Here is a 23,813-nt window from a genome sequence, read left to right as displayed (position 1 = left end):
TTTCTCCTTTTTTTTCTTATTGCCATTTTAATAGGATGTAGAATCTGACAGGATTATATTACTTATTCAGAATTTTTATCATTATAACTTCATACAGAAGCTACAGTTATTTTTAGGTTTTGTTCTTAAGCCTATATTTAATTGGATAAATAACAATATAATCAGTATAAACTGGTTATATAATTATGTTTTCCTGTAGTGGAAAGTTAGAATGTAAACTAAAAAACAAGAGTTGGTATGATTTCCTCTCTGTTAGCCAGAGGTGTTTGGATTCAAATGTGATATTTCTGGGTTGAAAATAGTTTCCCTGAAAATTCTTCTTAAACAATGACTTTCATTTATATCTTTCCTTGTTTGATCTTTGGCTTAAAACATTGTTTCATTAAAAAGTCAAGTTCTTAAAGGGGTTTGCAAATAATAAGACCATCTATAAAAATTATGTGTGTGATTAGTCTCACATAAGGCGGTTTCTTCGGGTGCTTTTTCACTGAAGTGCTAAGGAAACACTTTAAAAATGGTGTTTAGGTTTTAGATTTTTTCCGGTAAAGAAAATCTTTCAGTAAAGAAAATGTGTGTGACAGCTACATGGATAAATATTTTAGTAATATTTTATATTGATTGATTAATGAATAGTTTATCTCTTCCTGGTTGATGACGATCACTGTACTTCCAATATTTGATTGAATGGAAATCATTTGAGTAAATCTTTCTTACAGAGTATACACATAAAAAATACCTTTATATTATTAAGGAAATCATTTAATGTCATTTTAAGGATTCCAGTCAGTACTGTTTGCTGAATAACCAGTTTTCCTCTGCTAAAGGGTAATACTCACCATCAAAAATACTGTTTAACATTTATTGATCTCACAAAAGTTACTGCCTTTTGTGCTAAATGCCGGCTGTGACATAACTGAAACTGAGAAATCATCTTTGTTCCATTCTTAACAAACAGTCCATATATCCTAAAATAAAAATCACTCATATTGAAGTGAGTTCTTACTGTGCTGTTGTTGGGAGAATTCTTAGCTGATCAAGTTTTTTAATATTTTATTTTTTGTTGAAAGAATCCTATATTAGTAATAGTCCCATTGACTATTATTATTACATTTTTAAAAAAAGAATTAAAGGTTAACTTAGGTTAATTAGTTTTTTTCCAAATGGAATTTTTCAATGTACATATACTTTTAAAATGTTGAAAATCCAACTGTGCTAACTTTGATTATTAATAGATGAAAATTTGTGTTTTCCAAAAATGCAAGCAAAAATTGTATATGTAACAGTTTCCTCTGAAGATTCAATTTAGCAAATAGAATTGTTTATAAAATCACAAAAAATTCTGTTCCATAACCTGTTGGGGTTGAAATTTACTTTTTCAGTTATCAAGTACAACCAGCTATAAAATGAATCGAAATCTGAACTGAAACAAAAGTCCTGCTGTATTAATAACTTACATTCTGATTTTTTGCTAACATTTTATGGTGATTAGTTTTTTCAGTTTATACAATTAAAGATGATAACACATTTATTTGAATAGTAATTCTAGTGAAATTTCCAGAAACTATAAACTTATACCTGCATTAGTGATATTTCTTTGGAATGAAGCCAAAATGTTATTTTTCAGTCTTTATATAAAATTATAGCAATAAAAATGTATTATAATACAATTAAATATAGCACAGTAGATACACTTTCATAATTATTTTTACATTTTTCTCTTAAACTAAATATGACCAATCTATTTTACAAAGAAAATCAAGATTGCTTAATGGCTGTGATGTTAAAATTCTGATTGCAAGATTAATCACAGCTGCAGTTATATTATGAGTTATTTGGTTTATTTTGAATATATGTTAAAGGTATGTGTAAGCTACAGTGATTATATTATGTTCATGATATGTTCATTTTCCTTAAAGAAGTTCTCCAAAAATGTGTAGGAGAAATTAATAATAATGGTTATATTAATAACTAAGTCTAATTGTAATAATAATTATAATGATAAATTCTTTTGTTCCAAGCATAACAAATTCTACTTTTTGAGATAGTAACATATGTATTAATACAGTCAAATTAAGTTGTATAGAAAATAAGCAGTGATTACCAAGTTATTTGTGGTTAGTGGACATACTGAGATAGAAAATGAATATGTTTTAGAGAAATCGTAATTTTAAAAGTGCTCTTAACATACATTTAATTTGGATTAATAAAAATGCCTTAATTAGTATGTGTATGTTTCTCTCTAGAATATATTTTTAATTTTTCCAAGCTTAAGAACGGAATGGTTTGAAAACTGTGAATGTGTGACATGCCACCTGCCCTATTTACATTTTTAACAGTTGAGTATTTGTTAACTGATCCCATAGACAGCTACATGTTTTGCTGTTACCAGATGGATGAGATAGAATGCCATGCATAACTTTACATTTATCTTCTTTGAGTGTCACCTTATTTGCATATCAATTAAAATAATATCTGTATTAAAATGGATAATGAAAGTTATCAAATTTACATGATATGACTGCAGTTTGCAAAATTTCCAGTAGATGCCCCCAGAGACCAGTCAACTCGTTGGAAATCCTTTAAATTTAAAAGGAGCCTTTTTCAGATTGAAACTTTTTCTCTAGCTGTATTTTGAAGTACATAGAAAACAAATTAGAAGTCCTAAAAAAAAAAAAATCTCACCTCCAATAGTTTATTGCGCAAAATTACATATGAGTGATAGTCATATATTTGTAATCTGTATTAATCAACTCTAATAATTGTTAAAATCCTACATGTGCAATATTAAGAAAATGCTGTCAGTTTTCATTGTAAAAGCAAGAATTTAAAGTAAAATCATTTCAAACACAATTTTTTATTTCTAACTCCTCTGTCTTTATATATTTACATGAGTAAAGAAATGCTATATCCTTGTTTTAGCATTTTAGAAATAAGTATCCTTTTCACACAAAAAAAACTATAAGACATACCTTTGTAACATATGATTCTTATCAGTGTGTGTGTGTGTGTGAGTCAAGAAACAGATTTGTTCCTCCTTCTAATTATACATAATATCTACCTTCACTGAGAAGTATGGGTAAGAATGGTGACTCACTTTATTCCACAGAAATTATATTAACTGAAGCTATTTAAGTTTTAATTTGAGTCAATGTAATTATCCCGTAGGTGATTCTAATAACATTTATCCCTACAATATGAATTTAAGACTGTTATTACTGACACATAGATAACCCAATAGTGACTTATAAATATTAACTTAGTGGAATAAAAGTATTATACTGCCTTTTGATTAGATATAACATATCTTTTGAGTTTATCTTTGTCATATTAAGTAAAAATTTTATGATCTTGTTTTAGAGTATTGAGCTTACTGAACTGCTTTTGAAATATTTTACTGAATGTGAAGTGTCACCTTGATTCAGTATTTCAGTTTGACTTATGAAAATGTTAAATTATATTAATCATAGAATAGTTGATAATGCATTTTAATTTTGAAAATCTAATAGCTAGTATAAATACTTGTAAGTGCAAAGAGAAGAAGATAAATTGGCATTCTGCTCACTGGTGTTTTTCATATTCATACAGTTTCATCCTTTTATATTTGTCTTATGTGTTTGTCAGTGTTACCCTGTTAGACTTTACACCTCTGTGTGGGGATCACGTCTATTCAGTTTGCTTTGCCTGGATGCTACTGATTGTCTGCTGCCTTGTTTTAAGGAAAGGGATTCTCTGTCTGGAAGAGAAAGTGACAGCAGTGTGTTTCCCCAGTCCAGCACCAACATTCATTAACACGGATGAAGAAAATGGCTTTCTTTTTTTTTTTCCTTTTTTTTAACTGAAGTATATTTGATTTACAATGTTGTGTTAGTTTCAGGTATACGGCAAAGTGATTCACACACACACACACACACACACACACACATATTTGTTTTGTTTCATTTTCTTTTCCCATAGAGGTTATTACAAATTATCGAGTATAGTTCCTTGTGTTATAGAGTAGGTCCTTGTTGTTTATTCTATATATAGTAGTGTGTATATGTTACTCCCAAAAGACAATGGCTAACTGGAGTCACGTCATAATTGTATAATGATGTCAAATTTCTAAACAATCAATACACGTAACAAAAAAAATGTGTGAAGGAGGAAGAGAAAAGAAAATTAACATTATTTGATATAATTGGAGGCAATGTGGTAAAGTGAAAAAAATTCAGAATTTGTAATCAGAGAAACATGGTTATGAAAGCCACCCCAGCCACTTATGATCATGTATGACTTTGGGCAAGCCAAAACCTCTCTGAAGAGGGTTTCTTTATCTGTAAAAATGGAAGTAGTATTTTTAGAGTTATCGTGTGATTTAGAAATGATGTCTGACACATAGTACATGCTCTATAAATAGAAGCTATTCAGAATGGTTTAAGGCAGAATTTAAAAATGATATAATATCTCCGTGGCTATTTAATAGAAAGCTCTCCATTTCCCAGCATCTTCACACATTCAGCTGCTATAGAGTTATGTCAGATTGTTCAGGTTTACTTTCTTCCAGTATATAGATTTTTTTTTATTGGAGTATAATTGCTTTATAATATTGTGCTAGTTTCTGCTGAACAATGAAGCAAATCAGCAATATGTTTACATATATCTATCCCCTTCATCTTGGACCTCCCTCCCATCCCCTCCCATAAAGGAAAATTTTGTGGTAAATTCAAAATATTTAGAATCTCCATTGAATGATGCATTTAAATAGCAATAAAAACCCATATGAAATGCATGACCACTTAATTCCATTCTTAAAACCACTTTTCTCCAGCTGCATCCCTTAGCCCAGTTGCACCTTAAGTACCTGCAGTGGCAAAGATCTTCCTTAGGATATAGACTTTAGATATTCTGCATATCTGTGAATGTCACAACTTCTGTTTCTATGAATGGCCTCTTTTCTGTCAAGCGGACTCTCCTCAAATTCCATAATATCAAAACTTTCCAGAAATTTTACCAGAATTCTCAGTTTCCATCCATCAGGGTGACTTCAGATCAATGAGATTTTTCTTAGTCTGATACTGAAAAAGGGCATATTCTAATTTAGATAAGTATTTGTTTTAATATATAAATAAAACCAAAGACTAATAACTTCATGTCCAAATGAAAGAAGTAAAATAGTGAATTTGAATTATCTTTTTGTTTCTATTTGCATTTTTAAAAATTCCTTTTTGTAAATCAAGTAAACTTTGCCTGTTATGAAGTGTAAAACTTGACAAATTCACATATAATAGTAGAAATTGACAAACATTTTTATTTTCAGATAGCAAATTCATTTTAAAAAACAAAAATTCTTCTGTTTAAAAGAAATGATATGCATTAACTATGAAGGTTTAAATAGGAACCTATTTAGTAAAACATTAATCGCTCTTTCTGGTTCTCAAATATTAGTAATGAGACTTTAACAATGCCATACATGTATGTGTGTATGTGTACACAAATGTATGTGTAAAATAGAGTTGAGGTCAGAATAGTTAAGTATGCTTTCTAAATCCATTCTATTTGAAGTATTTTTTGCAAAGAATGGTCTTTTTCAAAAAGGTACTAGAAATTTTAAAAATTGATACCAGTTATATATCATGGATGTTTGGAGCTGTCTTGAGTACCAAGACAATCCCTTCTGAATCAGTTCATGTTCTTTGGTCACAGGCGCAGAGACAGAGTCTGACTAAGTAGAGTGGAAATGATTTTATTAGGATATTTGGTAACTAGCTGAATTTAGGGGAAAACCGGGCTCAGAAGAAAAGGAAAAGACATGGGGCACTTGGAAGGATCTAGGTAGCCAGAACCATTTTCAGCTCTTGTCAGGATGTTGCTGCCAGGTAGATTGAACTCCAGAAACCTTGTTTTCTTGCTTCAAGATTCAGAATGCTGGGAGAGAGGCCAGTGGCTTAATGTGGAGGGAGTCTTTGAAATCAGGTCCCACCAAGATGACACATGATGTGCCATTTCCAAAACGACTTCAGAGAACTGCGGCAGTGGAGCTAGATGCTGAGGGGACCAAAGCCAACTCAGGCACCCTCAGGGAGCGATGTTCTGCATTTCTGTCCCAGCTGGGATGAGCACTGAGATGGCCTCCTGACACGCCTTTATTTCCACTGTTTATGTTAGGGGCTCCCAACCCCCAGGCCAGGAACTGGTCCCAGTCCGTGGCCTGTTAGGAACTGGGCCACACAGCAGGAAGTGGGCGGCCGGTGAACGAGCAAGTGAGGCTTCATCTGTATTTACAGCCGTTCTGCATCCCTTGTATCCCCCTGGTCTATGGAAAAATTGTCTTCCACAAAACTGATCCCTAGTGCCAAAAAGGTTGGGGACCACTGTTTTAAATTGATGATCTAATTTTTATTTATTTATAGTTTATACACACACACACATATGTATATTCTTTTTCAGATCCTTTTTCATTATGTTATCACAAGATGTTGAATATGGTTCCCTGTGCTGCACAATAGGTCCCTGTTGCTGATCTATTTTATATGCAGCAGTGTGTATCTATTAATCCCAAACTCCTAATTTATCCCTCCCCTCACCTTCCCTTTTTGATAACCATAAACTTATTCTCTATGTGGCAGTGCTTGTTTGACACAAGGCTGGATTTCCAGCCCCCTGACCTCTCAAACATTCCCCAAACTATCTTTTGGGTACCTCTTGGATGTCCCCTTCAGGTGCCTCAGACTCAAGTTATCTGAACCCACGCTTATTACCCTTCCCCAAACCTAGTCATCCTTTTGTGTTCCCCTCGTTAGCAAATTGGGCTTCCCAGGTGGTGCAAGTGATAATGAATCAGCCTGCAGGAGACATAAGAGGCATGGACTCGATCCCTGGGACGCAGAGACCTAGAAGATGGCACCACTCTAGTATTCTTGCCTGAAGAATCCCCATGGACAGAGAAGCTTAGTGGGCTACAGTCCACGGGGTCACAAAGTGTTGGACAAAACTGAAGCAACTTAGCACACACGCATGCCCTTTAGTAAATTACTAACTGCCCACCCCAAAACTCTTGTTGTCATCCTAGCTGTTCTCTTTCCATCAGCCCTAACATCCACCCAGTCACCAAGTACTCAGTATTTTTATATCCTGAATGTCTCAAACCCACCTACTTCTGTGTGTCCCTCTGCCTTAACTTCAGTTCAGTCCATGGCCTCTCCTGTCCATGAACACCAGTGTCTCTTGTCTCTCCTCGCTGCTCCCGGTTCTACCCTCCTCCCAGCCATTCTCTTGGATCTAGTGTGAATTTCAGAGTCACAAGATCAAGGATGGTAAATTGAAAGTCGTTATTTTTTTTTTATAACTTAATTTTAATTCCTGATCCTAAGCCTTGATTCTCCCTAATGTAAAAATCCAACCTCATCCCTCTTAGGTAAAGTCATCCAATTCAGTGATTTCTCAGGTTATTCAGATTCTAACACTCCTTCCCGTCACCCTGTATTCCTATATAGAAACAACACAACACTGGTACCAAGAACACAGCACTGATGCCAGGGAGAAAGAAATAAGGTTCCTAGGTTTAGCAAATAAAAATACAATGTACACTTCAAATTTCAAAAAAAATAAATTTTTTTTTGGTCTAAGTATTCCCATGCAACATTCGGGATACACTAATACAAATAAATCATTTGTGGTTTATCTGATACTCAGATTTTACTGGGTATCCTGCCCAGTTTTATCTGGCAAGCTCAGGAGAGGGGGTTTGTCAGCATTTACTCCCAGGTCTTGATCTAGGACCTTGTGATAGACTCAACTCGCCTGGCATCCATTTCTGCTTTCTTTGCTAACACAATTCCAGTTTCATCTGGGGCCATAACGTGCCTCCAGACATGCAGGACATTTGTTTTTCTAGTCTTTGCAGCCAGGGATGGCCATGTGACACGGTTCTCACCAGTGGAACAAAGTGGGATTCCAATAGCAGTTTCAGGAATAAAAGTATTCCCAATAATAGAGAAAGACACAGCTGATGTCACCCGCCTATCCCATTTCTTCTTGCCTGGAAGGTGGACATGATGTCTGGACTGGGGCAGCCCTCCAGTGACCAAGGACAGGAAGAAAATAATCCCTGAAGCACAGGCCTTGAACTTGCCAGGCCATGGAACCAAGGCTAACAGCTGCCTACCTTTAGGCATCTTGTGCTGTGAGCAGTACAAACTTCTAGTTTCGAAGGCACCATGAGCCGGGTTTTCTCTTCCTTGGAGTTGAATGGGTTCCTAACCTCTGGGGTGCTGCCCCGGACTCTGTCACTGATGCACTTGATTCATCCTTTCCTGTCAGCTCTCGAAATGTGCTGACCTGACTCTTTCAGTAGCACCCGGTGCTTCTTACTCACAGAGTTACAGCTGTGTCCCCATTCAGTCCCCAGTGGGCAGCACGTCCGACAGCCTTTTAGCACACATGCCCTTGCTAGGGCCAGTGACATTGTGGCAGACACACCAGCCCTCTCTTCCCATTAACTTTGATGTCACACATGGAGGTCACCAGACAATTTATGGTCTTTGGTCCATACTGTCCAGGGGCCATGGGACATCACGTGGGCTGGTTCTGGTTTTCTTCTGCTAGTAAACTGGCTGCAGTGACTTTTGCTGCCTTTCCATGCCCTGTGTTGGGATTGGGGGGGTGGGCGTGCGTAGGGAGAGACACAACCTGATTCTCCTTACATCTCATGCTTTCCTTCTCCACACTCTCGGCCAGAAGGCAGAAGCAAAAATCTGTGATTGCTTCTCTCTTCTCCGTTTCAAATATTTTTGGTCATCAGTTTGACAAGATGGTGGCCTTTGACTTGTGGACCTGGAAATATGGTTTCCTTACTCTCTTTATGGACTAGTCCTATAACAATAGGTGCCTTGCATTGGCCACTAGGTTGAGGAGGATTGCAGTTCAGTTGGGAATCCACTTCAAGTAATTTTTCTAATATATTGGGTTGGCCAAAATGTTTGTTTGAGTTTTTCCATGTAGCTTACAGTTTTTCCATGTACCCAAAATAATTTTTTGGCCAACCCAATACAATCTCACTGAGTCATTTCCCAGACTCAAACACTTCTATGACTTCCCAGACTCAAACACTTCTATGACTCTATCCCACTCCTAGCTTGGAGTCCAAACTACTTACTGTACTCTGAGGTCTCCACAATATGGGTCCTGCCCTCCCCCTTTTTTACCTTCCCTTTTCCCACTCATCTACTCATCACTGTATGTATTTAGTTCTAGAGCAAAGCTGATCCACTGAGTAACAAATTCTGGGTGTATGGCACCTGGGCATTTTTGTTTTGTTTGCTTTTTAAACTCTGTAGGGTGAGTCTGTTGTCAGATTTCATGTTTCTCAGAGAATCTTCACATGCATAATTTTGCTTGGTTCTTAGAAGAATCCTGTGATATAGGTATAGCACAGATTAGTATACATGTTTCACAGATGAGAAGAAGTGAAGTCCAGAAAAGTTAGGAAGAAATGGCCTGAACCTCAGGGGTTCTAATTCTAGATTGTCACCACTCCACACTGAAATGCTTATTGATAGTAATATCACATCTCATCAGTTCTAAATATTTAATTGTCCCCTATTTAAAAATGTAAGGTAATTAGTATAAAGTGATATCATTTGGCTTCTGATTACTTGCTTAGTAGAATAATAACCCCAACACATCTATTATTCCATAGCCCTGTTTATTTCCTATATAGCAATGTTCATGCTCTGAAATTTTTTATGATTTGTTTACTTATCTGTTGACTGTGTTCTTCTACTAGAATATACACTTCACAAGGGTATTGAATCTATTTGATCTAGAACAGTGCCTGGCACTTAATAGGAAGCTCAATAGCTATTGATTGAATAGATAAATATACTATTCAATTGTTTGAATAGTGTATTTGATCTGCAAGGAGATGAGACCAGTCAATCCTAAAGGAAATCAACCATGAATATTCATTGGAAGGACTGATGCTGAAGCTGAAACTCCAATGCTTTGGCCACCTAATGCAAAGAGCTGATTCATTAGAAAAGACCCTGATGCTGGGAAAGATTGAAGGCGGGAGGAAAAGAGGATGACAGAGGATGAGATGATTGAATGGGATCACCAATTCAATAGACATGAGATGGTGATGGACAGGGAAGCCTGGGAGTGCTGCAGTCCATGGGGTTGCAAAGTGTCAGACATGACTGAGTGACCAAAAAACAACAACAACAGTCAATTGTCATTCTATCTCTTTGCATATGATTTATTATTGTTAGAAGTGAAGTCATAATCTAACAAGTCATTAACTTAAGTCTAACTGAATATAACTTAAAAAATATATTTAGCAAGAGATATCCATAAACTCTTTCTGCATAAATGAAGAAATGAATGAACCTTCATAACATACAGGGAAACCACTTAATAGAGCTTTGTTGTGACATTCAGTGACACATTTAAATTTTGTTTGCCTTACTGGCTTTTTGTGTTGTTTTGGTGGGAGGCTAACTTATTAAGTATTTATGGATATTGTCAATTGCTGTGGTCTGAGAGTTGTGTTCCTAAAATTCATATATTGAAATCCCAGTCCCTGGAAGTGTAGGTAAATGGGGTTTTTAGAAGGTGATTAGGTCATGAGGGTGGGGCACTCATGAATAGCATTAGTGCTCTTATAAAAGAGACTCCAGAGAGTGCTCTAGCTTCTTACATTATGTGAGGACACGACTAGAAAGTTCAGGCTGTGAACCAGGAAGGGCAGCCTTCCTGGAGCCTTGATCTTAGACTTCTGGCCTCCAGAACTGTGAGCAATAAATTTCAGTTGTTTATAAGCTACTCAGTTAGTAGTATTCTGTTGTTGTTCAGTCACTCAGTCAGGTCTGACTCTTTGCGACCCCATGGACTGCACACTCTGCTACATCAGCCCAAATGGACTGAGACATCTGTCAACTAGCTTATTTGTCCTCATCAAAAGGAGCTCAGCTCTGGAACTGATAATATTTATAATGTAATTTCCCTAAAATTACCATATTTAGATAGCTCTTGGCATCTTTCATTAAACTGGAGTTATTCACTTATAAGTGTTTGAGGTCAAGATAGTTTTCAACCCTTTCACTGAGGGGAAAAAAAAAAAGAGCCAGCATGATCCAACCTTTAATTATTATAGGATCAAAAAATCAAAAGATTTGAAGGATTAACATAATGAGTTCAGTGTTCTGATTCTTATTCCCAGTTACCGGAACTCGTACAAGAAGAACGTCTGTGTGGACATGCTGCGGGATGGTTATCATAAGTCCTTTACCGAGCTCTTCGCTCTGGCAGAGAAGTGGGATGCCCTGAGGGAGGCTGCGAGGGTCCGATCCCTCTCCTGGGCACAGAGACCCCTGGAAGAGCAGCCCGACAAGCTGGATCACTTCTACTACTACCTGACCAGGGCTGAGACAGCTGAAAGGAAAGGTACGTGGAGGGGTTTGGGGAAGCAGCACTGCAGAAACCAGAGCAGGGAGCCCCTGAGGGCAAGTTCCAAACCGCTTCATATGTGAATTTAAGACAGTAGGACGCCGCAGCACAATTCAGCCTAGTCAGCTAAGCGTCTTCATGGAATGAACAGTAGAGAATGCTGACTCACAAGAGTGCCCAGACACACGGCCATCCTGGGGATGTCACTCTAAGCCTGGGTAGACAATAAATAAATAGCACCTAGTAACATCTCCAGGGCTTCCCAATGTATTAAAATCTTTGGTATTATTAATTATACATCTTTATATAGTTTTTTTTCTTTATACTTAATCTGAATATTGACTTTCACTGAGGAGCCCTTTGCAGAGTATGGTGATTTGCCAGTTATACTTATTTTCTAGTATTTATAGAATGGAATATCCTTAAGATTTCTATCAGAGAATTTTTATTAGTGAATTGTGAGGAGACAGGAAAAGTCTGTAATCCACAGTTATGAATAAAATTGTAATTTTTTATTTTCCATCACATCATTTTAATGTGTGATCTCATTAATTCCTTTTTTGATATTGTAAAGTTTTCCAGAAGGTCAATATGTTTCAAGTATTAAAGAAAATATTTTTCTCTCTACTACAGTTATACTGATATCATTGTCATAAGTATTTCTTAGTTACATGTTCAAAATTGGTCATTTTATACAATTAAAGAAAGGAAATCCCAAAATTTGGCATATACATTTGGTATCTTCAAAGAATTATCTTCTTCTTTGACTTTTTTGTGTGAAAATACCATAGGACTCAAAAAGAGAAGCTCTAAGTTCCACCATGAAAATGTCTCTATTTCATTGTATAGTATAATACATAAGTGAACTTGTGTGTGCATGTGTGTATATGTAGATAAGAGGTGATTATTTGTATAATGAAAATATTTAACTACAGAATTGACTTTAAAAAGAGTCCTTTGGTGAATTTTAAAATGTGATTTACATATAAGTTCTCAAGAAATTAACTGTTTGAAATTTTAAAATGCTATTGTAAAAAAAGTTATCAGCCCCAAATTCTGAGGTGATATTTACACTGAAAATAGAATTGATCAAGATAAAATTTGTTCATAAGTCTTTTTTTTCAAGTTGAATTAATTTGATTCACTAAACATTTTAAATAGAAGCATTCATTTTAGTAGCATAATAGCATAAATTTAGGCCAAATACATCAGTAGTCATAAAGTATCATAAAAGAAACTTATAAGGCATTTTATAATTATAAAGAAACTAGAATGCTAAATAATCTATTTGAAGGTAGAAAACTTTTACTTTGTAATACTTTATTTGAAAAAGTAACTATGTTATATATAAATTAAATGATTTTCCAATCCCCAAAATTTAAAAAGTCCAAGCTTCATAACAGCCAATGTCTTATACACATGTACAAGTAATGAAATATTTTTCTTACTGAGTAGTTTGTCACATGTTCATGGTAACTAAGGTTCTATTTGATAAATGGAATAAAATTACTTCTTGCTCAGAACAACTCTTCTGTAGGGTTATTGACTTCAAAATGCTGTGGGTTTTGCCTGGTTAAAATACAAAAAATTAAAATTATTGCAAAAAAACATTATTGGAAATGCATCAGTTGAAGGAAAAGTAAACATTTATATGCTTCTTTAAAAACAAATGTGTAATTTTTTCAAATTTAACACATGAACTTTATATGAGAAAAACTATTTAAGATTTAAGAATGTCCTAGAAAGTAGTACAGGGAATATGTACAGAAACTCTTATTAACTTGAATTAATTCTAAATCTTAAAACCCATGTATACCACACACTTAATCTAGAATATAGAAATCTGTTAATAGTTCCTGGATGATTTCACCCCATATGGTTGTGGAATCTGAGACAATTATCTTGAAGCAGCGTCGTATCTCTGAGTATTCTCATTGCTTCTCATTGGAAAGACCATCACTCTAGGGTCACAATGAAGTTCATTTAATCAAAGCTATGGCACTAACAATAGTCATCTCGGGTCAGTTCTGTCTCTTGAGACTCACAGAGCAGAAACCTAGAGTTATTTAAATTATTTTTCAAAATATCACTTTCTGTTTTATAGCAAAGAAGTGTTTAAAGGAAGCCAGTCATTCTTTTTGTATTATTTTCCATTTGTTACAAAGTATTTCTTTGTCCCTGATATCTTTCTTATATGACCCAATATGAATCATCTCTGTACCATCTGTAACATGATTAGGGCCTGGTGCCCCATGGGGCTGAGGAAGAGATGGCAATAATGGTAATGGGTAACCGAATCAATAGATAATTCAAACATTATTTACACTTGACTTTAAATTATTGTCAAGGGTTAAGCAGCAATTTTTTTTCATTAATAACATTTATTTAAGATACCCAAAGTATGTTTTACTCAAGCAGAGTCCCACTGGATGTTTATACAGTTTATGTGAAGAAAAGCAAAAGTGAGTGTCTAGGGAAATAAGTTTGAGAAACAACTCTGTGAATTAACATATACATTAAGCAGGTTGGTTTATTGCAGGACTTATCAGAGCCTTTGACATGTTAATGTGTTGTGTGTTTCACCAAAAGAGAGAAATTAGTAGGAGCATTTTCCAAATTCGTTTCATCATGAGATCTCCTTTTAAGGTAGTATAGTGAATATTGGTCTAAAGAATAAATCAACAATAAAATTGATTTTCATCTTATTAATATACCTGCTGAAAATTTGAAGAAATGTGCAGGCAAGGAGAAAAGGCTGCTTAGGATGTAAAGGGTATAAACCATGTATTTGGATTATTCAGAGGTTCAAAACTTTCCATTTTTCCATACAAGAAAGCTTAGCTGACAAGTAGTCTTTAAATATGTAATCTAAATAGCTTCTAAGCAAAACCAAAAACTTTATCAAATATTGGAAATGCTTTTCTATTAAAGCTTAATTACTGAAAAACAGAAAATTATTTTAGGTTTGCATATATCTTTTTTAAAAGCTCTTTGTATGACGTTTTAAAATGGAAGATATGAAATGTTTTATTTACAGGTTTTAAAAATAGCAGCTCTCTAATCATTATATATATGGGCTTCCCTGGTGGCTCAGATGGTAAAGAGTCTGTCTGCGGTGTGGGAGACCAGTGTTCGATCCCTGGGTCGGGAAGATCCTCTGGAAAAGGAAATGGAAACCCACTCCATTATTCTTGCCTGGAAAATCCCATGGGTGGAGGAACCTGGCAGGCTACAGTCCATGCGGTTGCAAAGAGTGGGACATGACTGAGTGACTTCACTTTCACTTTCACTTTCAATCACTGTATATGAGAAAGAATATAAAATATTACAAAACAGATTTTAATGCTATATTCATATTAGGCACAGGTCCAGAATGGAAAGATACAGCACAAGAGAAGTCAGTTCTGAAATGAGAGTATTTGTTTTAAGTAAATTGCTCAGGATTTCACCTCCTACTTTTCAACCTAAGCTATTGCATATTGTGAATAACCTTAAAAGGCAGAAAGTCTCTACAGAATCTCCAGTTCCTTCAAAACTGGGGAATAGGGAGAATGTATTTTAACTTTAATTTTTAGTTCTAAAACTTATTTTGAGATAAATCTTAATGTCCTATGGAATTATGAAGCAGCGATTTCCTGGGTGGCATAGTGATAAAGAATCCACCCACCGATGCAGGAGATGCAAGAGATGTGGATTAGATCCCTGGGTCAAGAAGATCTCCAGGAGGAGGAAATGGCCACCCACTTTAATATTCTTGGGCTTCCTTTGTGGCTCGGCTCGTAAAGGATCAGCCTGCAATGTAGGAGACCTGAGTTTGATCCCTGGGTTGGAAAAATCCCCTGGAGAAGGGAAAGGCTACCCACCCCATTATTATGGCCTGGAGAATTCCATGGACTAGTCCAAGGGGTTGCAAAGAGTCAGACATGGATGAGCGACTTTCACTTGCACTTTCCAGTATTCTTGCCTGGAAAGTCTCCTTGGACAGAGGAGCCTGGCAGGCTGCATGGGTTTGCGAAGAGTTGGACACAATTGGGTGAGTGAGCACTGCACAGCACACTCGTGGTGTGTAAAAGCTGGTGTTACGTAGGTCTTAAGTTTCTTTGGGAACACTGGAGTGACTTATATACAGCTTTCAAAAGTTAATTTTTGTTGTAATCAGCCTAGTGTCAATTTTTTCTGAGCTTTTTGACTTTAATCGTATAGGAGTACCAATGGGCAATATATAAACACTTTTCATAATTGTAATTCTTTCAGGCGTATATAGATTGACACTTCTGATAGTAGTGAGCAATTAATATCATTTAATTACAACAGATAGTGATTGCTGTAAAAAGTCCTCAGAAGGGTAATCCATAGCCTACCATTTATTTATGACTGTGTTTTTAAGCACAAATGCAAAGAAAGGCAAAGATTATGAATTTGTTCATGTCCACCAATAGAATGAAATCTACAAGACTGAAGCACAGTATAGCACAAACATTTTTGTTTAAGTTTATGACTGTTTGCAGTGGAGTTTGTAAGACTGATTTACAGTTTATCAGTATAGTTTTTTGTGTACAAATAGGTCAGATATTTGCCACTTTAGGGGGAAAAAGAGGGATTTAATAAACTGACAACTAATAAACTGGTAACTTTCTGAGTGAGAGGGGTGAGTAGTAGTAACACATTTTCAGCAGAAGAAGATACTCATAGAAAAGATAATGCTAGAAATCCACTGTTTCTTAATGTTGCTAGTAACTTGTACTGTCAGAAATGGTGCTGTTAAGTGTATGGAACATACAGTGATCATCATTTCTTGTGTCTGTCTATAAGCTGCATGCTTGCTTTTTCTTTTGGGTGAAAATACCTTGATTTTTTAGATTTCATCTGCTTTCTTCCTTTATCTTTTTGCCATGGTTAGGACACGTTGCTTTCTCTGGAATCTCTAAATACTTTTCAAATCTTCAGTGGGATAAGTACTTGCTGATACCATACACTCATTTATTCCAAAAGAACCTAGCCCATTGCTAGCAGGCACCATTCTGCTTTTTGTCTTATATGAAGACTACTATTTCAACCAAAGAGTATATCAGTCTAAGCTCTTCAAAAGATTTTGTTGTTGTTGTTTTTCTCATGTGTACATCCTTTAATTAATATAACTAGTTTAATAGTTAAAACACATTAATTTTTACATTTCCAGTTTTTAAATAGTTAATCACGCTTTTAAAGAAAAATAGAAACTATATGTCACTATATTGGTTTGCCATTTGAAGAGATGTGCCTTGAGACATTTTTCTAATGCATTTTCTGATGTTTTTCTCTCTTTGAAGAATACTTTGAAGAGGTCTATAATAACTTGTATGCTCTGGCCTGTTACTTCAATAATTCTGAAGACAAGTGGGTAAGAAACCACTTCTACGAACGATGTTTTAAGATTGCCCAAGTCATCAAAATTGATGGTGGGAAGAAGGAAGCTGAGGCGCATGGACATATGGGGCTGCTCTTCGAGGAAGATGGTGAGTAGCCTTTTGCCAGGCTGCCCTAGGGGCTTTGGAGACTCTTGAGTCCAGGCAACCAGAAAGCATGTAAGGGTGGAGAAAAAGACCCAAGGCTTGGTGTAAGAATGTGAGTTGTGTGTGCTGTGTGCTCAGTGGTGTCCAACTCTTTGCTACCCCATGGACTGTGTAGCCTGCCAGGCTCCTCTGTCCATGGGATACTCCAGGCAAGAATACTGGAGTGGGATGCCATTTCCTCACCCAGGGGATCTTTCTGATCCAGGAATTGAATTGAGCCTCTTGCGTCTCCTGCCTTGGCAGGTGGATTCTTTACCACTGTGCCACCTGGGAAGAATGTAAGTTATTCAGATTAAAAAGCAAAAGGATGTGACTTTGGACTCAGCCTCTGTATTGCTACACTCATACCCCAGCTGAGCACTCAGCCTAGAGTTCCCAGCAGCATCATCATGGAGAGAAAACTTCTTCCCAGTCTTCCAAGTACATCCTTCATCCACATTGCACCGTTTCAAGTTATCTTTCCTTTCGTATAGACCTTTTCATTCATTTTAACTTGATTTCTCATGTTTGAAAATGGGAAAGAGGAAAGGCACATATGGTGATTTTCCTAACTTGCCAAATCCCATGTATACAATCTCTATAACTCAGATACCCCTTGTTGTGGTTTTATAATAATTTCTGAAGGAAATGTTTCTTTATAAATAATGTCATGCTTAATAATATTAAATTAAGACAAGCCAAAGTCTGAGACAAAACCACAAATTCATCAGAAACATATTTCTTATGGTGGTTTAATAAGGATTATGAGTAGAAATTTAAGAATTAAAGTTATTTGTGGAAGAATAGTGAGTGGTTAGATCATTTACAAACCAAATATATGGGAAGATGAAAATATTTGATCAGAAATAATTCTATTTCTCCCCTTAGAGCACTCTCATTTCCACGAGAGTTTTGGGCAATAGGGTTAAGTTAGAAAATATTTGCTGTTTTATGGCTAGAACTGCCTAGGACTTTGAGAAAGGAGGGGAGAAAAGGCTTTCGTGCCTCAGGAGATTGCACATTGTATTCTACAGCATGGTAGGTACTGGAACGTGGCTGATGGTCAAGGGCTGTCTTGGGTGATAGGTATGAAGAGCAGAACCATTCAAAGAAGTGAGAGATCATAGGTCCTAGATTCAAGGAAGGCAAGATGGAACCAGAAGGAACTGGTGTGGGGAGGACTTCACTGGTAGTCCAATGGCTAAGACGCCAGGTTCCAAATGCAAGGGGGCACAGGTTTGATCCCTGGTTGGGGAACTAGATCCACATGGTACACAGAGAGGCCAAGAAAAAAAAAGATAAGATGTAAATAAAGAAAAAAAAAAAGAAGAAGGGGCTTGTGGGGGACATGAAAGATGGGTATGATTTAGGCAGGTAAAGAAACAGGAATATATTCTGTAAATGGAACTACATAGACCAAAGCAAAATTAGAGGAAATGATAGGTGCAGCAACTTGGTTAAAGTGGCAAGTATATTTCTGAGCAGTGACGGGGACTGAGTGTATGGAAAGGCAAACTGGAGACGTGCCGGCGTTCAGAGTTTGGGCGTCTGTCCCTTCAGTCTAAGGAGAGGAGTGCGATAGGAGTCTCACTGTGAGACACCCCATGGGAGGAGGAGGGGGAATGGATAGGAAGCTGCTGCATTAATTCCGCCTTGAAGGAACAATCCAAGAGTATTTTAAAAGAATATATTTGAGCATATCCATAGCAAAAAAAAAAAAAAAAACACAATTTTTTTTTTTTGGCTGCACCTGTGGCATGTGGGAGGTCAGTTCCCCAACCAGCGTTTGAACTGGTGCCCCCTGCTTTGGGAGCATGGAGTCTTAAACCACTAGACCACTAGAGAAGTCCCTGCAGTACAATTTATGATGTCTCAAAGCAAAGGATTAGCAACATTAAGCAATACCTCTACAACAGAGTTCTGTGCAGTCATGAAATTACAAATTAGAGCCAAATTCATTCGTTTAGCAAGTATTTGTTTAGTACCTAATGTCTAGAGATAAAACAGCTAGCAAGATGGACAAAATATTTTCCTTGCAACACTAAGATTCTACTGGGAAAAACAGGCCTTGACCATTCCTAGCTATTGTAACATACGAAGTAGTGGTAAATGCTGTGATGAAAAGTAAGGCAAAGGAATAGATAGCAGTTGCTACTTTGCATACAGTGTTCACCTTTTAGAAGATGAGGCATGAAGAAGGTGAGGGAGTGAGCCTTGTAAAAACCTGGAGGAAGCGGTTTTAGAGAGAGGATGTAGGGAGTGCAAAGGGAAGGCTCAGCACTGTCTGGAACTCAATGAGGAAGGTTGGGGATGAAAGGAGAGGAGCCAGGTTTAAACCAGGAGGCTGGGATCACATGGGAGCTTGTAGGCCAAGCAGAGGACTCTGGATTTTATTCTAAATTGTATGAAAAGTTAATATGAAAATGTTAGTTGCACAGTCATGTCTGACTCTTTGCAACCCCTGCAGCCCCATGGATAGTAGCCCACCAGGCTCCTCTGTCCCTGGCATTCTCTAGGCAGTAATACTGGAATGCTGCCATTGCCTTCTGCTGGGGATCTTCCCAACCCAGGGATCGAACCTGGGTCTCCCACATTGCAGGCAGGTTCTTACTGTCTGAGCCACCAGGAAATCTCAAAATATATATCAGTTTAAGAAAATGCTCATGGTACATTAAAGAGGAAATAAGATCCAAACACAAGGTAAAATATATTTGGTATGTGTTATGTACCAACCAAGTGTTTAACAGTGGTTGTTTTTTGAATGTGGGGATCATACATAGGTGATTATAGAATTATGTACTGAAGAGTTATTACTTACTGTAATTGAGAAGTTACTTGTTAAAACTCTAGAGCCTATTGTTAAAAGTAAAGTTTAGTTTCTCAGTTTGTAAAAATGGAATAAATTCTTGCTTAAGTAAAATTCAAAAGTAAAATCTTTGCATAAGCTTTTAAAAATGATTATTCTCATTTCATAAGTGAGGTAAATACTTTTTTAAGCTTTTTAAAAATGATTAACTTTGTTTTGAAGATGAGGAAACTGTGGCACAAAGAAATTGAGCTTGTTAGGGCTGGGGCTAGTGTTGACTCAGCTGGCTTCAGAGCCTGTGTTGGCAGCCACTGCTCTACGCAAACCAAGAATTGCTTTGCTTTCAACTGTAAAAATTCCTGAAAATTATACACTAAAGTATAATTTAGCACTTTCTTGTTCTCCACTGTAAGTATATCCCTCAGATGTTGTTTGTCTTATTTTGTCTTTATAACTGGAACCATCAAATTCTCCAATTATGAGAATTCAAATAATGGAACTTTCAATTATGGACTCCAAAAAGTAGAATTCAAGAAAGAAGTAACAAATAATATATGAAAATGAAAGCTGAAGAAGCCAGGGCTACCCTGATGAAAGTTTAAGAGTGGCCTCATTGAGTTTCAGATAGGTACCGTAGACATATTCTGAACTTTTCTATACATTTTATTTCTGATTTTTAAAACTTGGTATGATATTTTTTAATTTATTGCAGTAAAAAACACATAATAGAATTTACCATCCTAACTATTGGTGAGTTCAGTAGTGTTAAGTGTATTCTCACTGTTGTGTAACAATAGTTCTGGTCTCCAGAACTTTTTCATCTAGCAAACCTGGATCTCAATACCCACGAATCAACAATTTCTGATTTTTTAAAATCTGTGGATATGTTTGTATTGGAGGATTTATTAATTGTTTTCTTTATTTATTCATTCTTCTATTCATTCAGTTATTCAACAAATGTTAGAGGTACTTACTAATGATTACTAATACAATTAGTAACCATGGCACCATATCAACGTAGTAGCTGAGAGTGAAAATGAGTTTGGGAAATGTGATCAGGGTGGGACTGCTGTGAGATTACATTCACGGGTCAGTGGCCTACTCACAATTAGATGCCCTGCCCTAGAGCATGATAAAATGCACCCAAATTCCATAATAAATAGAATATTTTGTCTATAAACCTATTCTTAAGTTAGATTGTGTGTGTGTGTGTGTGTGTGTTTTGGCAACTCCTTTTTGAAAGATCTTAACTAGTTTTGTATGCCCTTAATCAGTTCATTGGCCACAAGACCCATGCCTTTATTGCCTGATTAATAAAATGATTAGAGTTGATATTGATGAAAGTTTTAGAGATTCAGCTCATAAGTCCATAAGCTCAGTCATTCATTCATAAGTTCAATGTACTTATGAGGAGGATAAACTAGGACTACTTAAAATATTGGACTGGAGTGCCATGAGGGCTCACCTGAACACAGGGTCCCCCTGAGGTGATGGTGTGTAGCTTCCGCATATCTGACCTGATGGGTCCAGACAAGCCCCATGGAGGCCCCGCAGCAACAGCTAGGTGGCAGCTGTGCCCAGAGGCAGGTGGCAGCCTCCTGGTTCCAGGGCGCCCGTTCAGGTTAAAGCGGGGTACCAGCCGGCAGATGGCAAAGGGCAGTTTGTCACAGCGCAGTGAAGCAGGCTGCAGTCCAGGGCATGGCTCCAGCACCCTCGGGGAACTAAAGAGCAAATGAAGATGAGCAGAAACCATGTCATGGGGACTGGGCACCTGGGTGCAGTCGGGGCCATTGTTCGGCCCACAAGTACCCTGTGTGACCAGAGCACAAACTCTAGTCTCCACTGCTGCTGAAGGTGGTGCTGGTATGCAATGTGGACTGGCTTCCATTGACCCCAGGGCTGGCTGTCTATTCTCCAGTTCAGATGTCTGCTAGGGTGGCAGGCATGGAGTACTCATGGCCTTACAAACACTTGTAGCAGATCAGTGGCTGTGTCTTTTTTCAGAATTGTCACCTACTTGGAAGGACAGATGGACAAGCAGCATTCACAACACATCTGTGGAGCACTAGAGAAGGTTCTCAGACCCTGGGCTGGTAGGAAACATTCCCAGACATTCTAGAGCAGCACACAGAGGTCTGGCAGGGCTGGATGTCAGAGCCTGGGAGAGAGATGGTTTTCTAAGACGTGTGATTAAGGAAGTACCAGGCTTCTCCCTGGGTGTGGTCTGGGACCAATAACAAGATGATGTGGCAGAACCTTAACTTCAGTCCTCTCTTGCCAGGTCACTGTTTAGTTGTTGGTTCAGGGAACTGGGATCCAAGTCTTGCAGTTGCAGCTTTATTGGTGGTAAGCAAAGAACTGGTGGGGCTGAGCACATCAGCATTCAGAGTTGAGCAGGAACCAACAGCTGTTACCTTCCTTGCTTCCACTGATTTAGGATCTGAATCCAAGCCTTGCCTTTGACCAAATTAATGAACTTAGCACTGAGACTAGCCGGTTTCCTTGGAGTCTTGTAAGGGTTGAGTCTGTTTTCTGGGAGGGCTAACCTAGAGGATTAGAAATGGTCAAGGAAACTCTTGATTTCTATCTAGCTCTTGGTCCTGTCCCATCTCCCCCCAATTTAAAGAGGGCTGGCTTCGAGCAGCATCTCTCACTCTGCCAACAATCTATTCCATTTCAACTCATATGGACGCCTCAGGAGACAGAAGGATGATTAGAGTAGATGTTGGGTGACCACCGGGTGCTAATCATCTTCCCTGAGAACAGGCAGGGGGAGGCCCTTGTAGGAACAGCTTAGGAAGTGCACATCTTCCGGTTCCAAAGTTCTTCATCTGTAGCTGTAGCACAGGGATTGAGTAAAGGCTGACCCAGACCCACAGCGTTGACCCCAGATTCTCCTAGTGACTGGGACTTCTGAAGAAGAGTTGTACTGGTTGACTCGCTCAGTTCAGGGCCTGTGATTTACTGTTGACAGCCAATTCTTTGGACAAATTCTGGATGGTGTGTTCCAGTGGGGTTTGCCAGTGGGGCAGAAGGAACCAGAAGGAGGGTGGTGTTATGAAGGTACAGTGGAATGGCTCCCCCTCTGCCAGACCATCCAGTAGTGAAAGACAGATCCAACACGGGAGGCCACCACTGTATGGGCTTCCCTGGTACCTCAGGTGGTAAAGAATCTGCCTGCCATGAAGGAGACCTGGGTTCAATCCCTGGGTTGGGAAGATCCCCTGGAGAAGGGCATGGCAACCCACTCCATTCTTCTTGCCTGAAGAGCTCTATTGACCGAGGAGCCTGGTGGGCTGCAGTCCATGGGGTCGCAAAGAGTCAGATACGGCTGAGGGACTAACACACACACACACACACCATTGTAAAGGACTGTCCCCTTTACCATCTTGATCTCATGGAGTGGGGTAGAATTTGGAAGCCCACTTTTCTTGTCTTGTACATGGATTTGGTGGTGGTTTAGTCACTAAGTCATGTCTGACTCTTGAGATATCATGGACTGTAACCCTCCAGGCTCCTCTGTCCACAGGATTCTCCAGGCAAGCATACTGGAGTGGGTTGCCATTTCATTCTCCAAGGGATCTTCCCGACCCAGGAATCAAACCCAGGTCTCCTGCATTGCAGGCAGGTTCTTGCTTCCCTGGTGGCTCAGAAAGTAGAGAATCCACCTGCAGTGTGGGAGACGTGGGTTTGATCCCTGGGTTGGGAATATCCGCTGGAGAAGGGAATGGCTACTCACTCCAATATTCTGGCCTGGAGAATCCCATGAACTTTATAGTCTATGAGGTCACAAAGAGTCAGACACGACTGAGTGACTTTCACTTTCACTTTATCCTGTCTTATAATAGCCCTTTCCTAACACATCTTCCACTCATGGTAAGGAAGACGCCCCCTTTCATTTTATTTGCATGAATTTTATGAGGGGCAGTAGTTCAGCTTTCCTCTCAGTGAAGTGTCCACTGTGTATTCGGTAATTTCTTTCAAGATCATACACACACACACCACCAAAGGAATTCTATCACTGAGAATCCTAACCCCTTAGGGCTTCCACC

At 37.8% G+C, this 23,813-nt stretch overlaps 1 protein-coding gene across 1 annotated transcript in view; it reads left to right on the top strand.

Moving 5' to 3' along the window:
• Window positions 1–23,813, top strand: part of TTC29 (tetratricopeptide repeat domain 29) — a 253,090-nt gene that overhangs the window by 29,937 nt on the left and 199,340 nt on the right. Inside the window, exons 5-6 of the mRNA XM_061140907.1 lie at window positions 11,198–11,421; window positions 16,734–16,919. Of these exons, the coding sequence (XP_060996890.1) occupies window positions 11,198–11,421; window positions 16,734–16,919 (410 nt within the window). The remainder of the gene's footprint in view (window positions 1–11,197; window positions 11,422–16,733; window positions 16,920–23,813) is intronic.

The sequence above is a fragment of the Dama dama genome, chromosome 5 (assembly GCF_033118175.1).
Source record: "Dama dama isolate Ldn47 chromosome 5, ASM3311817v1, whole genome shotgun sequence".
In the NCBI taxonomy this organism is placed as follows: domain Eukaryota; kingdom Metazoa; phylum Chordata; class Mammalia; order Artiodactyla; family Cervidae; genus Dama; species Dama dama.
The sequence above is the reverse complement of the archived record's forward strand: the minus strand, read 5'-3'. Positions and strand labels throughout refer to the sequence as shown.